The sequence below is a fragment of the Pelodiscus sinensis genome, chromosome 2 (genome assembly GCF_049634645.1).
Source record: "Pelodiscus sinensis isolate JC-2024 chromosome 2, ASM4963464v1, whole genome shotgun sequence".
Lineage (NCBI taxonomy): Eukaryota > Metazoa > Chordata > Testudines > Trionychidae > Pelodiscus > Pelodiscus sinensis.
In genome coordinates, this window is record NC_134712.1 from 196035821 (window position 1) to 196054718 (window position 18898).

Genomic DNA, 18898 nt, shown 5'->3' on the forward strand with positions numbered 1-18898 from the left:
AGGCAGATCAACTTTGAATAGTGCAGAAGATACATCCTTAAAATACTATTTAATTACAGGGGTTCTGTATTTTTTGTCTATAAAATACAATAGTTGGGAAAAAAAGAAAAGAAAACGTAATAGGTAATTACAGTCAAGGATTCAGCTTCATTTTTTCCTTCTCTTTACACTCTTCACCTTTTCCCCCACCCTGTATTTGCCTGCTTTGTACTAGAAGTACATCAGATTGCCATTATACTGACGTGAATTATCATTGGAAACTTTCTTGCATTAGAATCCTAGTGATTTTAGTGAGCCTGGGGTGTTAGAATGGATCCGTCAGGTCCCAACGGTGCCCGACCAGAGAGGTCCAACTTGTAGTTTTAGAATTAAGCCAATTTGAGAGCCAAACATCTTATAATTTCAGCAAATGATCTTTTGGCATAACAATCCTCCTTGTACAGAGTCAAAACAAGGCCAATGCATGACTTAAATCCTACTTACTATTTTGAGGCACCAAGTGAGACTGAAATAATGTATGGACCTGATTCTTGTCCGTTGTGCATGGATGAATTTTACCCTGTGAGAACAAGTTGATAATTTCTATACATAACAATACTGCAATTATGATTTAGCAAAGGAGAGATGTGGGATGTTAATATAGCAGGTAGTATTACTTTCAAGTGTACATTGACCTTTAGTTTATCTCACCATTATGAGTTTTAATGCATAGCTCATGGCATCACATAAAACACAGCATAGCCCAGCCATTAAATCAACTGACAAAATATTTAAATTTAATCACTGATTTATTAACTGAAATCAGGCATTAATGTTAATATTAAAATATTACTATCTTTTAATGTGAGCTGATCTTCATTATTCACTAGTTATTGCTGCAGTAAAATAAATGATTTGTGTATGTGTGCGATGTGAATTATAAAAAATACTGGTGTGATTCAGCTGCTTGAAACTTAAACTAATATTCCACATGAAAAACATTTTATTAAAATTGTATGTTTCACATTCTCCAAAGCAGTTTTAAAATATACTCCTTTTTAACCTTTTTGACTTTTTATACTCTTATCATAATGCAATGTTATTGTGTAATAACACGGATGTGAAGTGAAATACAAGTATCCATTAAAGTTATGTCGTATGATTAATTAAGCAATAACCCATGAAGTATCTGTTGTTCTCAGCAGGCAATATTAGTTAATGGCCCGAAGCAAAGGCAAGGCTGCTGAATGCCCTAACATGCCAGTTGTGAACTGCAGGGAGGATGAATTCTGAGATGATGATTGCTGTCCTAAATTGTATTCAGTTGCTTAATACAGCAGCTTTAGTGCACCTTTTTGAAAAATTAGCTTTATTCTTGAAAAGTCTGTAACTGTTTTGCAGCAACTAGAATATAGACCATTACTTTTTGCTTTATACAGGCAGTCCCCGACTTACGCGGATCCAACTTATGTCGGATCCGCACTTACGAACGGGGCTTTTCTCGCCCCGGAGCTCACAGGCGGCGGGTCGCCACCCGTGTCCTCTGGGGCGAGAAAAGCTTCTCCTGGTCTCCCTGGTCTGCTGGGGGGGCTCCAGCAAAGCCGCTGGACCCCCCCAGCAGACCAGGGGGACAGGAGCAAAGCCGCCCAGGCGGCGGGGGGTCCCGCTGCCTGGGCAGCTTTGCTCCCGGGCAAACAAGCAAAGCCGCCCAGGCGGCGGCTTTGCTCGGGTGTCCCTGGTCTGCTGGGGGGGTCCAGCGGCTTTGCTGAACCCCCCCAGCAGACCAGGGGGACAGGAGCAAAGCCGCCCAGGCGGCAGGGGTCCCGCCGCCTGGGCGGCTTTGCTCGGGTGTCCCTGGTCTGCTGGGGGGGGAGGGGGCGCAGCTAGTGCACCCCCCCCCCCCAGCAGACCAGGCTTTTGTTGCGGGACGCCTCGGGTAGAGCAGCTGGGGTGCTGCCGGGTTGGTCCTGTGGGAACCTACCAGGCAGCGCCCCAGCTGTTTTGTCCCAGGCTCCAGATTCAGCAGCTGTTGAAACTGATCAGGCTGATTCCAGGAAGCTGGGGGCAGAGCAACTCTGCCTCCGGCTTCCTGTAGTCAGCCCCTGGTCAGTTTCAGTGGCAGCAGCTGAATCTGGAGCCAGTTCTGACTTACATACAAATTCAACTTAAGAAAAAACCTATAGTCCCTATCTTGTACGTAACCCGGGGACTGCCTGTAATTGATGCAACAAACCATACAAAATTGGTTGTTGCCACTAATGAATTACTAGTTTGACTATTAACTGCTAGGGGGTGCAGAAGGTTTAATTGGATTTGCTTTATCTCCACCTAACAAACTCTTGTCAATAGTTTGAATTCAACTTGTTGAACTTAATGACAAATTTCTTCTTACCAGAGCCATCTTATTTTTCCTGACAGTTGACTGTGAAGAAAATTTGAACTGTCCACAATACTAGTTACTGTTATAGTCATATTACCAGTGTATAAATCACTTCTAGAAGGCCCAGATTCACCCTTCTGCTTATGCACACATGGCTGTCCAAAACTTAATCCCCTCGAGTGGGTTATTGTGGTGCTCGAGACTATCTTTAAATGGCAGGGAAGGCAGAATGAGACATCCCACTTTGCTTATTAAATAGTATTTCACGTAGAAAACGAATTGATTTACCAGCTGATTTTTGGGTGAGGCTCATAGTGTTGGTTTTAATCCTAAAAGGCCTATGTGGTTTAGATTTAGGTTACTTTGGTCATAGTGACTGCTTCTCTTCGCGTGGGATATTGACACGGTATGGGTTTCGTATTTGCTACACGGATCACAGAAATCAATTAAATGCCAAGTGGTATAAAATATAACACATTTTTAAAGGACAGCTACATCTAAATAATTATGGTTAAGAAGTTTGGGATAATTATCAAAGATGATTTTTCCTTGTTCACCAAAGAAGAATATAGATAAGTATAACAAAAAACAAGTAGGAGAAAATAGTCATCACAACTTAGAAACATTAAATGAAGAAATAGTAAGGTGGAGAAGGGATTATATTCAGTATGTATAATATATATGTGAACCAAAATATGTGCTTATGCACATTGAATTTTTTGGCTTCTATTGGAACAATTCTGACTCTTTCAATAATACTGAAATTAATATGTTTTGAGTAAATTTCATATTTACCTGGTATAATACTAAAGTCATGGATTGGATTATATTCACACTTTCTCTTTAAGAACCAGGAACAGAGACATACTTTGTAATTAGGCATGACAGAATTTGATGTTTATTTTGTTATGCTTTTGATAGATAATATTGATGTTTATTTTAAGACCCTTCCCCTTTATATATTGATTTTAAATTTTCACAGTTGCTAGTAATTATGTGGGAGAGTCAAACACTAATTATTTAATGATCATAGACATTGAAATCCCACAAGCTAAAGCTCTGTAACCATTAAAACACAAATTAGTCAATACCACATGTGAAAATATACAAAGTAAATATTCTTAAATCAAAGTCTGAGTGTTCAAGAAGAAAATTTTTCTCTGCCTCTCCAATTTTTGTATTGTAGAAGTATTTTTATTGATTTGTGTGAGTACAGTGAAATCAACATTTTCGGCATTTAATGATAAAATAAATCTAATCCTTCTGAGCCTATTTGTAATGCATGGAATCATGGGACATGGTAAGGAGACAGTCGTGACCAGCAATATTCTAAGGGAAAGATCTTCCCCTGTGTATGCATTTTAAAATATAGCTTGTTAAAGCTTTACATATTCAATCTCTATAGGTGTGAATATTGTAATATGCAATGTCCAAATACACACACCCATAGGTATTAAAATGACATTTAGGGCATTTAGGTATATACTAGAGCTGTAAAATTCCTGTTAAAACATAAATCCATTAAATGGAATGTTAAACATTCTGGTTAACTGGGATATCAAGGGTGGGGGCCTACTCCTGTCCACCAGTTAGCCAGTTTCCCCGTTAACATCCCTAGTATATCCAGGTGCATGTATTTGGATGATCACATAGTCAAATATTTGCACCTGTGGTTATTTTACTTTAAAACCTTAAATTCAGTTTAAGAAACTGCAGGTGTGTATGTTTGGAATGGCACATTCAAATGAATTCACTTTCATTTATTTAAATATGCAGTCATACCAAACCTCTGTATTAATTTCCTGTTTGGAAGTTGGTAGAAGATTGTATGCAAGCACCTACTTTCTGTTCATTCTGTTGTGTGCTGTGGGGCTCCTCGCAGACTGAAACTATCTTCAGCAAACCCTTTGTACCTTAGTCACGCTGAATCAGTTTCCCAAGGGTCCAGTACTATTTCCGTTGACCTCTGTGAGAGCGAGATTATGTGCTCTGTTCAAGACTATCCTTTGCAGGGCTCAGAGTTAGCAATCTAATATTAGACTCTGTGATTTTTCACGTGCATGCCAATAACTTTCTAAAGCTGCAGTACTTTATTTGTAGGGTTGCCAACTCCCCGGTTGCAGAAAATTGAACATCTTTGCCCTGCTGCCTGTCTGCCTCCTAGGCCCTTCCCCCGATTTATTTCATTCCCCCTCCTTCTGTCACTTGCTCTCTCTAACTCTCTCACTCATTTTCACTGAGCTGGAAGATGATGTGGGAGGGGATGAGGGCTCTGAGGGTGCAGGCTCTGAGCTGGGGCTGGGGATGAGAGGTTTGGGGTGCTGGCGGGTGCTCTGGGCTGTGGCAGGGGGTTGGGATGTGAGGGTTCTTACTCAGGGATACAGGATCTGGGGTGGGGTTGGGGTTGAGGGGTTTGGGGTACAGGAGAGTGCTCCAGGCTGGGGCCAGGAAGTTGGGAAGGCAGGAAGTGGCAGAACGTTGGGGCACAGGAGGGGGCAAAGGATGCAGACTTCGGGTGGTGCTTAACTCAGACAACTCCCAGAAGCAGCACCATGTCTCCACTCCGGCTCATAGGCAGAGGCAAGGCCAAGCCCCGCCCCACAGCTTCCATTGGCCATGATTCACAGAAAATGCTGAATTTTAGCATATCTCTTTGTAAGAAAACCATTTCTATAGTGAATTAACAAAAATGACTCCTAATAGCTGCCACCACATTCTGAACAATTTCTATAAAACCATCATATTTTAGTCTTTGGAAACTGTCCATTCTTGATTTAGAGAAGTTGTGTCTAAGCTTTTGTGAAAAGTTTGCCTGGTATTCCAAACCCATCCAAAATGAGTTCCATTATTGTATTCGATAGGAGACCCAGGTTCATGCATAGATTTTTAATACAGACTGATAACTGTTAGACAGTCAATGTGAGTCTTACATGCAATGTGGCTATAAAACTGAGTCTTAGTGGTTTATTTAATGTAGGGAGAGAGTAAGGCCTAGAGTATTTGTGGAATGTGGTCTGGATTTAGGAATGCACATTACAGGATGACTCCTTCTGTTTCTGTTAAGCCTTTTAAATATTTTTTATTTCTTTCAATCTCATGCAGAATTTGCTTGAACAGAATATATATATATGTCATATAAATGTAAATGTCATATACCTAAATGAGGTGTGAGATGCCAAATAAAATCCTTGTGATTAGGGACACAAATGTCTAAATCAGGACATGTTTTCACAATGGCTGGTTTTGGATTTATTGTATTTCATTAGAATTTTAATGAAAACCTGTAAAAATGGTTCAAAGTTTTTGTGAAAAGCGTACAGGTCCTACAAAGGGACAAAATCACCCACACTTTACAAATTATAATCATTAGAGGGCTTGAAGATAGGTAGCAAAGAATTTGAGTTAATGGCTGGAGAATTAATATTCAGTGTTAATTGCCTGGATAGGTAGGTAGACAGATAACATTTTCCCAAACAGTACAAAGTGCAGTGTTCTATGTTAAAGCTTTACTAAGTAAATTTATTTTTTCACAACAGGTAGTTCTGTGGCTTCTAATTTTGCTGTGTTTATTTAGAAAAGGTTTTCATCGTTCCCAGAACACTAGAAAGTGCACTCGTTAGTTCCCACAGATTATATTTATTCAGATTTCCAGTTAACCCAATAGTTCTTAAACTTAAAGATTGATTTATTCACTGCTGAAAAGAGGAAAAACAAACCATGGTGTTTTATAGCAGATTTGTGTAAGTTTCTCACTGCATATTATTATTTTTGGGTCGGGGTAGCCAAACTTAATTTGATGGGTGGTCCACACACATGGAAGTCACCCATTAATTCTAGTGCCATTTCCCATATGTATCAGAGCAAAATGCTAAGTGTGTCTGCTTTGCCCTCACTCTTTCTTCTACCTTTGTCTAAAGGTTTATTTGTTAGGGCAGCCTCAAGGGGGAAAAAAAGTGGGTATTGTAAAGGTTAGCTTTCATACTGGTGTCACTTTAGTTGTGTTCTAATGGGACGAAATGATAGGGTTTGGAGTACAGGCAGTCCCCGAGTTACGTACAAGATAGGGACTGTAGGTTTGTTCTTAAGTTGAATTTGTATGTAAGTCGGAACTGGTACATATTGTACCCCAGGTGTACCCGATTCAGCCGCTGCTGAAACTAACCAGCGGCTGACTACAGGAAGCCCGAGGCAGAGCTGCTTTGCCCCGGGCTTCTTGGAATCAGCCGCTGATCAGTTTCAGCAGCAGCTGACTTGGGGACACCTGGGGTAGAGCAGCTGGGGTGCTGCCAGGTTGGTCCCTGCAGCGCCGAGGTGCGGTGCTGTGGGGACCAACCAGGCAGCGCCCCAGGTGCTCTGTCCCAGGCGTCCAGATTCGGCCGCTGTTGAAACTGACCAGCAGCGGCTGAATCGGACACGCCTGGGGCAGAGCAGCTGGAGTGCTGCTGGGTTGGTCTGGTAGCGCTGACCCTTGGTGCGGCGGGACCAACCCGGCAGCACCCCAGCTGCTCTTGGGGATGCCTGGGGCAGAGCACCTGGGTTGCTGCTGGGTTGGTCCCGCAGCGCCGCACCTTGGCGCTGCGGGGCAGCACCCCAGCTGATCTACCCCAGGCGTCCTGATTCAGCCGCTGCTGAAACTGACCAGAGGTGAGAAAAGCCTGGTCTACTGGGAGGGGCGGGGGGGAGGCACACTAGCTGCGCCCTCCCCCCCAGCAGACCAGGGAGACGCAGACGGCGGGACCGCCGAGACACACCGCAGTCCCGCCGCCCACGTCCTCCACGGCTTTGCTCCGCATCTCCCTGGTCTGCTGGGGGAGTTCCCCCAGCAGACCAGGGAGACGCGGAGCGGCTTTTCTCGCCGCGGAGGACGCGGGCAGCGGGACTGCGGTGCATCTGGGCGGTCCCGCCGCTTGTGTCCTCCGCGGCAAGAAAAGCCCCGTTCGTAAGTAGGGATCCGACATAAGTCGGATCCACGTAACCCAGGGACTTCCTGTACAATGTCACATTTAAAAAAAAAAAAAAAGAAAAGTACCAGTCTTAAGTTGCTGAGGGCAGCCTGAATTTATTGGCCAATTCATTATTTAGCCTTATGCACCCTCCTTCATGACTTAATCTGACCAAAGAGAAAAGAAATTAGACTGGATTTTGTGCTACCGCATTCTGCCCTTATAGTTCATTTAATGCAGTTTGTCAGTGATCTGTATGAGAGATGTAGGACAATGAGATGTTAAAGTGTCAAGCATGTCAGATGATTGCAGTGGTGCTGGAACGAGGGGCACTGAGGTACAATATGAAGTGGTTCCCATTGTTTACAGTTTTGTTCAGTGCCTTTCAGCACTGGGGTTTGGAATGGGTCCCATATGAAGAGAGGTTAAAATGACTGGGACTTTTCAGTTTAGAAAAGAGGAGACTGAGGGGGGATATGATAGAGGTATATAAAATCATGAGTAGTGTGGAGAGGGCGAATAAAGAAAAATTATTTATTAGTTCCCATAATAGAAGAACTAGAGGACGCCAAATGAAGTTAATGAGTAGCAGGTTTAAAACTAATAAAAGAAAGTTCTTCTTCACACAGTGTGTAGTCAACCTGTGGAACTCCTTGCCAGAGGAGGCTGTGAAGGCTAGGACTATAACAGAGTTTAAAGAGACGCTAGATAATTTCATGGAGGTTAGATCCATAAAAGGCTATTAGCCAGGGGATAGAAATGGTGTCCCTGGCCTTTGTTTGTCAGAGGCTGGAGATGGATGCCAGGAGACAAATTGCTTGATCATTGTCTCTCTGGGGCACCTGGTGCTGGCCACTGTCAGCAGACAGGCTACTGGGCTAGATGGACCTTTAGTCTGACCCAATACAGCTGTTCTTATGTTATGTTCACCCCGATTGTAAAAATTGTTTCACTGCCACTGGATTGGGATGTAAAATCCTGTTTAATTAGTTAACTGGTTAAACATTGTGTTAACCATTCACATCCCTACACTGGATGATTGTAGTGTTCTTCAAAGCCAGTTGTGCATGAAACCTGCAACTGGACAGCATTCTCTGCTAACTTGGTCTGGAAGTACATTGGATCCTTGGGTGTCTGGGGTGTTGCAGTAGAGTCACTCTACCTCTAAGATTGAGTAGTAAAAAAGCTGTACTGATTTGTAGCAGGAAGTAATATACGGATTAGGCTGGAGTGATATTAACAGTACAGTAGCATTTCTCAAAACTGGCTCTCTCTTATAGGGCATCACCTGTGATCCTGCCATTCCTGGACCAGAGAGCCCTGGGAACCTAGTGGCAGTGGGGCCGGCAGCCCGGCTAGGGACAACAAGGGCCGGCAGCCCAGCCAGGGCTGAGAGCAGCCCATGGCAGCATGAGGCTGCTGTGGCCCGTGGCACAGCAGCAACAGGGTCGGCAGCCCAGAGCTTGGGGAGGAGGTGGCAGAGGCAGCGGGGCCAGCTGGGATAGTAATGGAGATGGCAGCTCTGAGTGGCAGCGGGCTGGGGGACCGGTGGCAGGGGATCTCCCCTGGTCTGGCAAATTCCCTCATAAGGGACCATTAAAGTCCCTAGGGTGCCAGATCAGGGAAATCCAACCTGTATCTCCTACATCTACAACTATGCCAGAGCCTAGGTTTAGAGCATGAAAGAGGGAGGATGCTTGCAGGATAGTGCTACAAGACGGTTGTTTTAGACTTCTTTCCCTTTTACATAGAGAGGTGTTTGGATATGGAGATACATTATACATATGCCCCAAGCTGGACTGGCCTCTCATGTTCCAAAAACAAATTAAATGAACCAAGTTGGAGAATTTGGAACAAGTAAAGAGTCATCTCCAATCTGTAGGTTTTGGTGTTCCAAAGACTGGATCTTCTGCTTCTGAACCCAGACTTCCATTATGGACAGGAGTGACTATGGATAGAATATTTGTTCTCTGGGACAATCCTATTTAGGTTCTCTAAAAGAATTAATATGAGTTGCTTGTCCACTCTGTACCCACAGAACACAAATAGCTAATAACCGACACAGTCACGTGATGAGAAAGGGGCTGGATGATATTATTTACAGCATTTCAAATAAATGAGTCCCAAAGTCTAACGAGAGCTGGTATTAGCTGCCAGGTACTACATCTCCACTTCTTTGGAACTCAGTTTTTATAGCCATCTTAACAGGGCTATGGATATGTATAGCCATTCAGCTCCAGTGCGTGTTAAGCCCTCTTAAGAGCTATCTCTAGGGAAAGGGTTATGGTACAGTAGATGTAACATCACACTGAGACACATCCCGTGGCATGAAATTGGAGCAGGAACTGGCATGTCACAGCTTGTTGAGGTAGCATGAAGTTTTCTCCTCCTTTACTGACAAAAGTTTTGATATTTAATTTTTTTTTAATAATTTAAAACTTAAGAGAATGTGATTAAGGAGATTTTTATTTTTAAATTAAACACAACTCTCGATAACATTCGGCCAATTTTATATGCATCTGGTGGCAGCACGTGCTATGCTTTTGTATTATAGGTGTAGCTGGTAACACAGCCTGTTATTAAAATTTCCTGTCACTTCATTGTAAGACCCTGTTTTCAGCTGTTTATACCTTTCCCAAACTTTAATCACTAGGGCTAAAATTTTCCATGCTGAGTGTCCGCCTCAGGCTGAATTTCTTAGGAAGGCGTCAGTAAAAATAGCACTGCTGTTTGCAAGAATGAGATTGGAGGGGAGGGGGAACCTTGTTTTGACCATATTAAAACAATTCTTTCAATCATTTATTTCAGATTTAACATTTCCATGCTTTGGAGCAGGAACTTGACATTTGGCAGGCAGTTACCTTTGTGTCAGCAGTTTTTCTTCTGCTGTTCCTATATAAAAAAACCACACAAATTTGACCAAATTACAAGCATTCGATAAATCTCAATTTTCACATGCTCCATAGAGATTTGATAGTTTGCCCGTTTAATTCTCACTGAGTAGGCAGCAACCAAGAGCTGCTGGGCTGGCAGGCTTTTTCTGTGGTTGCTGTGCATGACTGCTAGGGGACACTCTGGTGCTGGGCAGTGGGACCGAGAACAGGGCTGTGCAGACGCCTGCTGGTGTCCAGGCAGCACGAAGGAGGAAACCGCCTCACTCTCCCGCAGCAAGGTCAAGCCAAACTGAGGGAATAGACTCAAACAAGAAATCTAAGATGGGAGGGAAGGGAGACTGAGACTCGGAGCTTGGTAGCTATCTAGGAAAGGAGACTAGTTGGTCAAGGAGCCTGTAGCTAGGAGCCAGTGAGAGGGAAACAGATTGGATGGGGACCTGAAAGGGGTGCCTGAAACTGCCTGGGCAAACAGACTCAGATGTGGAGCTAGGGAGAGGGTAGGGAGACTGGGGAAAGAAATCTGGGGAGAGCACGGAATGGGAGTAGAGCAGAAGCAGATGGGACCGAGATCAAAGGAGGCCAGAGTGGAGGCTAGGAGTAGCATTCCAGATCAGGGGAAAAGGGGTCGGGGGTATTTGTAGGACTAGCTGGAAAAGAAGACTGGATCTGGGATTAGAAGCCTGAGAGGTAGAGGTTGGGACTGACTAGGTGAAGAGACTGGGACTGGCATGAGAAACTGAGCTCAGAGTAAGTGTCTGGGATGAGAAGCTGAATAGGGAAATAGCCTGCGAAAGGGCAAAAGGGTCTGGCTTGGAGGCATAAACAGCAATAAAAGGACCTCTGTGACCATCAGAGCACACTCTCTAATCTAGAGTACAATCCAAAATTCTTGATTCCTGCAATCCCCTGTTCCTGTCGTCAATAAATATTGGTGAAACCCATTATCAGCAAAGCATGTCTCCTCATGCTGGTCCACATGGAGGATGGCAACCTACTAGTACTGTCAATTACTCTGTTATTTCAAGTATCAGAGATCTGTGCAGTGGATCTAAAGGTTCTAACCGTGGTATGTTACATGTGATTAGGGACCTGTATAAACTGCACGACCGTGTAAATGGCAAAGTATTGAATTTCACAGTATTTTGTATGGAAGGAATTTTACAAAATAACATTAGTCAGAGTCAAGAACAGAATGACATTACAAGTAATGTTAGTCAAAATTAACTAAGGTTATTTGTAAAATTCACTCCATCCTTAAAACTGATTAGCTATAAGATCAAGAACACGTATTCCTGCACATCCAGAAATATAATTTATGCTATCATGTGCCGAAAGTGTCCGTCTGCTATGTACATTGGACAAACGTCTCAGACACTTCGCCAAAGGATCAATGCCCGCAAAACAGATATTAGACAGGATCACAAAGAAAAAGCAGTTTCTTGCCATTTCAACCAGAAAGGACATTGTCTCAACGACTTGATTACCTGCATCCTGCTTCAAAGGCCTTTTAAGACTACACTTGAAAGAGAATCCTTTGAACTGTCATTCATGCTTAAATTCGACACTTTACACCTAAGTTTGAATAAAGACTCTAATTATCTTACCCATTACAAAGATAGCTTCCCCAATTATCACCTCTAATATCATTAGCTCACAGACATTTACCTCTTCTCCCCCCCCCCCCATCCCCCTTCTGTTCTGAAATTTGATTTGTCCTTTTCATATGTGTTCATTTTTTAAATTGTATCCTTTGGTATATATGGTTGTGACAATTTTCTTCCACTATTTGATCTGAGGAAGTGGGTCTGGCCCATGAAAGCTCATCACCTAATAAACCATCTTGTTAGTCTTTAAAGTGCTACATAGTCCTGTTTTTTGTTTCAGCTACACCAAACTAACACGGCTACATTTCTATCACTATTTTTGTATTGAATACTTTGTAATCATTTTCCTTTTTAAAGAAATGTTTAAAAGATAGTAGTCGTGATTTACACAGCACCTTACATGTGATGCAATTGGGTGGAGGGGTCAATTTGCTTTTTTTTCCCCAAATACTAAGCAATATCTGCCCCAAACAATGAAAAACTGTGAATCCTGAAGCATACTCATTAACAATCTACAGATCAAAAGAAGATGCTAATTTTGGATGCTGAACTTACATTTTTGTAGGCGTTCAAAAGGCAGTTCCAATGAACTTTGATTGCAAATGCTCAACATTTTGGTAAATCTGGCCACAGAGATTTCAGGTTGGGCACCCAGAAAATAAGGAACAAATATTTAGTGGCCACCTGTGAAAATTTTGACTTTAAGTGACAAGTCCATCATGACATAGGGGCCTTGGAAGAAATGGGGATAGAATCCAGTTCTCCAGAGTGTCAAGGAACTTCCATAAACATGAGACTGTCCCTTCTTTTACTGCCACATTCATTATACACCTTCTAATTTATGTAAGAAGTGAGACAGCTATCCTCTAGAGAACCGCCTCATTTAAGTATTCAACCCTGATTCATTACCAAAGAACCATCCACGTTGTCTAAACTGAAAGAGCCATAGGGAAAAGTAGTATGTGATCATGTAATTAGAGATGAATAAGTCTTTGGTTGATAATTCCATTCTAAACCCTAATTTTTCATAATTTATTGCATATTTTAAAGAATGCCATAACTCAGCACAAATACAACATTTGGAATCCAGTATCACAGTTCAAAAAAAATCTCAAATAAAGGACTGGTTAATCTACTACAACAAATGAGAAGTTTTCTATCAAAATATTACAATTTCTATTAAATATTGATCAGAATGTTATAATAAAGAATTGAGTTTTATTATACTGAGCAAATGATGGGTTTAAAATTTAGGGCTGTAATTCTAGACTAGCTCTGTTCTTAGTTTGCCCCAGTGTTTCATGGTATGAACAATATGGCCAGTACATAATCTTTCAGAACGTATTGTGCATGCTTCAAAACCTTGGCATAATAAGAGTAACGGGAAAGCTCCAGCCAGAAGTTTCAGTGTTAACTTTGATTTTCCATGTTTTTATGGATTTAAACCAGACAGGTTATCCCTTAACATTGTTATTTCTGGCTGAGTTTATTATATGGGTCATGTTCATACTGCTGTACTTAACATATCATACAAGAGGTTATAACCCAATTTTTTCAAGGATTTATATTGTTGCTATAAAATTTGCTTAAGGAATAACACTTTTAACCCAAGAGCAAATACTCATATATATTTTACTACAAATTCTAAGCGTAAGTGAATTTGACACTTCCTAGTTAGAGAAAAGCAACTGTGTATGTTCATTTTATTGAGATCCTTTAAACCTATACTTTTCTTTACTAAAACTCATATTTTTATTTGTGTGCTATTAATATATGAACTCTTGGGCAAAGAGGCTTGTTGGGAGAAGCAGGAAAGGTGGAAAATAAAAAAAACCACAAAAATAATCTTAAACTATTACCACCGATATCCAGATTTTAAATGTTAACATTGTAAAAGCTCCATACCCCTGCTTGACATGATACATTGTATCTGTTCCAAAGGTGAATAAGCTGTCATGTCTTCATACTCAACTGACATTAGGTATCCTGGGAAAAAACCCACTTACTAACGTCTCTACTATAGACAGACAGGATACATCTTTATGATTCTAAAGGTACTTACATTTTCATGCCACTGTGTCTGAGGACATGTCAAAGTACACTAGCTTTTCAGAAAGAGAGCTGGTTTCTCTCCCTCTCCCCTATTCGCAGAATCAAGTTAGAGTCTTTGAGACTTGGCTTTGGATAGAGTCTATTTTTCTTCTCTTTCCCTCTATCCCCCAAATGCTGGCTTTTCTATAAAGATTTCTACTTGAGCTATAGCATCTTCGGACTGCCTTCCAGCAGCCTCTACACATTTCAGCTGAAGCAGTCTATAAGCTGCAAACTGCTACAATCATTAGAATTCCTCAGAGCCTTAAAGAATATAAGATGTGGACAAATTGGAGAAGGTTCAGAGAAGAGCAACAGAAATGACTAAAAGTTTAGAAGACGTGACCTGCGAGGAAAGATCGAAACAAACCCAATAATTTAGTCTAGAAAAGAGAAGCCTGAGAGGGGATATGATAACTGCTTTCAAGTACGTACCTAAAATGTTGTTACAAGGAGGACGGAGAAAAATTATTCTCAACTTCTGATGATAGGATAAGAAGCACTAAACTTAAATTGCAGCATGGGAGGTTTAAGTTGCACATTAGGAAAAACTTCCTGTCACTGTGGTGAAGCTCTAGAATAAATTGCCCAGGGAGACTGGAATTTCCATCATTGGAGATCGTTAAGTGCAGGTTAGACAAACACTTATCAGGGATGATCTAGATGGTGCTTGGTTCTGCCACGAGTGCAGGGGACTGGATTTGATGACCTCTTGAGGTCCTTTCTAGTCCTATGATTCTATGAATATAGTGTGTTCATATCATTATAAAATGAGTTAGAAGAATAGGGAATGAAAGAGACAGTCTTATGATTCTGTACTGCAAATGCCGTCACATTCCTTACTACCATAAGAAGTCCAAGCCAGTGGTTAATGATAGCACAGGAATTCCTCACTTAGATGTATCCCATATAACACTGTTTCATTATTAGTTTGCTGATCTATTAGAGCAGCATTTTTCAAACTTGGGTGGTGGGGCTGCCAGGGTAAGTTGCTGGTGGGCCTGCACCGCTTTGTTTACTTAATGGGTCAGAAGCCACGGAGCCTTGCACCTTCCTTGGCTGCAGTTCACATTTCCACCAAGGGAAACTGCAAAGCTGCATGGTTATGGTGTGTGGGCCGCTCCAGCCTGGCCAGGGTGTGCAGGGGGGCTGCTTCAGTCAGCTGGGCACTCCTTCCTAAGTGGAGTACTTTGCATCTGTCCTCATTAAACTTCATCCTGTTTACCTCAGACCATTTCTCCAGGTTGTCCAGATCATTTTGAATTATGACCCTATCCTCCAAAGCAGAGGCAACCCTTTCCAGCTGGGTGTCATCTGCAAACTTAATTGTACTCTCTCTGCCATCATCAATGGTCGATGAAGATATTGAACAGAACTGGACCCAAAACAGATCCCTGTGGAACCCCATTTGTTATTCCCTTCCAGTCTGACTGTGAACTGTTAATAACTGCTCTTTGAAAATTGTGTAGTTGATTTAGACATTCTAAGTCTCCTCCACTTTTACATCCTTTGAGGTCATCAGTCTGGTTGATGCCTTGAAATAGTTCCCTTAATTTCTTAAAACCTGTCCTTTTGAAAGCAAATAGCACAGCTGATGACTTAGTTTTGATTATCCTTCTATTTCATTTAAACTGAATCAATTTGTGATTATTTGATCCAAGATTATTTCCTACAACCAGCTCTTCTATGATGTCCTCACTGCTTAACAAAAGCAAGTCTAATATTGAATCTCCTCTTGTTGGTTCACTGATGACTTACAGAAATGGTTATCTATCCCATCTAAGCATAACTTTTTGTGGCCAGTATTAGCAGCATTTATTCTCCAGTTCATAATTGGGAAGTTAAAGTCTCTCGATATGACACACTATCTGAGGGTATGGCTACCCTAGCCATCCTAGTTCGAATTAGGGTGGCTAATATAGTCATTCGAACTTGCAAATGAAGCCCAGAAGCTTGAACTACCTGCCTGTGGCACGGGCTAGGTAGTTCGAATTAACACTCTTAATTCGAACTATCGTTACTCCTCCTGCAATGGATAGCCGCCGTGAGTGCTGTGGGTAGCCGCGGGCAGGTAGTTCGAGCTACCGGGCATTTAAAAATGGCAACGCCCGGGAACATGCAAATGAAGCCCGGGATATTTAAATCCCGGGCTTCATTTGCAAGTTCAAATGAGTACATTATCCACCCTAGTTCGAACTAGGGTGGGTAGTATAGCCATACCCTGATACTATTTATCTCTCTAATAATATTAAAGAGATCATTATCCATATCTGAGTCTGACCCTGGTAGTCTATTCCAGATCCCTAACTCTAACAAATCTCTTTTATAATTCTTCCCCAGAGTTATTTTGACTCAGTTTTTGTTTTGTCCATTCCATCACATCTTATTTCTTATACCTTATTGCCTCATTGATGTATAATGCTATGCCGTCACCTTTATTTACCTTTATTCCTATCTTTCCTAAACAGCATTCATCCTTCAATATCTGTATTCCAGTCATGCGTGCTTTTCCTCCATATTTCTGCAATATCATATCCAGTTTGACTTCCTGCACTGGCAGATCCAGTTCCTGTATTTTTTATTGCCTAAACTCCTTGCATTTGTGTACAAGCATTTCAGTTGTTTCCCTTGGACCTAACCCGGTTTTGTAACCAAATTAGGTATAGCTCTTTCACTAAGTGTAACAGCTGCCAGATTATTACTTTAATCAATATTTGTACTTTATTTTGTAGTTCTGTTTATACTTTTACCTTGGTGTTCCATTGTCCTTACCATATCTTCATTTAGTATATTGAAGCCCAGCGTGAAGATCTCCTGGGTGTAACCACCTTTTTCCCCCCTCATCTTCTAGTTCAAAGACCATCTTATCAGTGATCAATATGCCAGAGCAGTTTCACACCTAAAGTACCTGTCTACTTTGCAGTGGAATACATTTCTCATATCTGTGTGTGAAATGACATTATTGAGGGCTTATTTACTGACTTTCAAAATTGTAATTTTTCTTTCATCATTGTTGTTTTCATTCTAGGTTTATGACTGATGCAGCTCGCCGTGAGCAGGAATCCTTGAAGAAAAAGATTCAACCTAAACTCTCTTTGACTTTGTCAAGCTCAGTGTCCCGTGGGAATGTATCTACTCCACCCCGCCACAGTAGTGGAAGCCTTACTCCTCCAGTTACCCCCCCAATCACACCCTCCTCCTCATTTCGTAGCAGTACACCAACAGGTAAGGAGTTGCAACTTCACTTAGTTCTTTTGGTTTTGCTAAGAGAGATTCACAGTAGACCATTGTTGTGATATGACCAGTCCCCATGCTCTCACAAATAAGAAGTTAGACACTCAAAAATTGTAACACACACACACACTCAAAAATTGTCACACACACACACACACACACACACACACACACGGATTTTGAATTTCTTTTTATTTGCATTCTGTTTCCAAACTTTGGGTTTGTGCTTTGGACATGTTTTCAAACTTTTTTCTCCACGACTATGAGGTCTAGAAGTTTTTTTTAAAAATGGAAGCTGAGATTCTCATATATGCAAAAGAAGTTTACTTTATGAAAAACACTAAATGGGTAAGATTCATGATGCAATGGCAAGTACTTGCAAAACCCATAGAACTTGAGACTCTTTTGAGATCTAAAGAGAAAGTGTAGTGTAATCTCATCTGTCGACTGTATTCGCAGTGAAGCTAATTCCGCGCAAGTTATGTCAGCTTCCGCCAGTATAATACAGAGCCTCTTGAGGCAGAAAGCCCTTACCCTGCCTCCTCAAAATGTGGCAACATAAAGTACTTGCAATCCTCATCCAACTTCAGGGCTTGCGTCTATCCAGTAGAGCCTCTGAATGTGGCAGGTATTAACTGGAGCACTAATAAAACACTTCGAGATGGTCTATAGCACCTGACCTTTTCTATGTTTGATTCTGCCTAAGATTGTGAGCTAGTTCATAAGGTGGTCAAATCCAAAATGCCATGATAAGAAGGAGCAGTTTGACTACCTGAGTCTAGGATTATACCTAATTAAGAATATTTATTCTGGATAGGCATCTGAAGTTCTTCTTCGAGTGATGTCCCCGTGGGTGCTCCACTACAGGTGTCGGGCTCGTCCCGGCGCCGCAAACCGGAAACTTCTTTGTAGCAGTAGCCCCCTCCGGAGGACCGCGCGTGCGCAGTGTGTCCCGCGGCGTTCGCGCCTTTTCTGCGTCGCGCGGTCCGACCCGCCAGTTCCTCCTAACCGTCCACGGCCGCAGACGGATCTGGAACACGCTCCTCTCCTGAGGAGGAATCGTTTAGTTAAAAAAATCAGATATATGTTCAGTTGTTTCCCAGTTAGCCCCTTCCCAACGTAGTGTTAGTCAGTGTTATATCGTTAGTTAGTTAGATTGGTTAATTGTTTAAAAAAAAAAAAAAAAAAAAAAAAAAAACACCCCTGTTACTTCAACCCCCTGTTTTAATCCCGGGGGTTACACCCGCTCAGCGAACCATGCCCGGTTCTCCCGGGTTCAAGAAGTGCGCATCATGCGGCGAGGCTATGCCGGTGTCGGATGGCCACTCCCGCTGCATTCGCTGCCTAGGGGAGGGCCATATCCCTCAGAAGTGTGGCCATTGCGCCAAGCTAACGGCGCGCACGAGGCGTGACAGAGAGATGCGCCTTAAAATGCTCCTCTTCAACAAGGCTCTTCAGCCGCCGACGTCAACAGAGCGAGAGACCGAGGGTACGCACAAGACCAAAGAAAAGGCCTCCGCTTCGTCCAGGAGCCTAAGTGCGGCAGACTCGAGAGCCGCGTCGGGCCACCCACAGGCGATGGAAAAGCTTTCCAAAGCCCGTAGCACATCGGCGCCGAGCCCTGTACTCTCTGTGGCATCGGCCCCGCCAACCCGTCCGGAGTCGGCACCATCATCAGCGGCACCGAGCCTCCGAGCGGCACCGCAGCCGGATTCGGTGCGGTCCTCGGCACCGAGGCAATCGGCACCGTCGGCGCATGACCGTGCCCCGACT

The 18898-nt window shown here is 42.5% G+C and overlaps 1 protein-coding gene across 1 annotated transcript in view; it reads left to right on the top strand.

Annotated features, from left to right (window-relative positions):
- The window catches only part of JAZF1 (JAZF zinc finger 1), a 313629-nt gene that overhangs the window by 236999 nt on the left and 57732 nt on the right, over positions 1 to 18898 (top strand). Inside the window, exon 3 of the mRNA XM_075922158.1 lies at positions 16920 to 17116. Coding sequence (XP_075778273.1) covers positions 16920 to 17116 — 197 coding nt within the window. The remainder of the gene's footprint in view (positions 1 to 16919; positions 17117 to 18898) is intronic.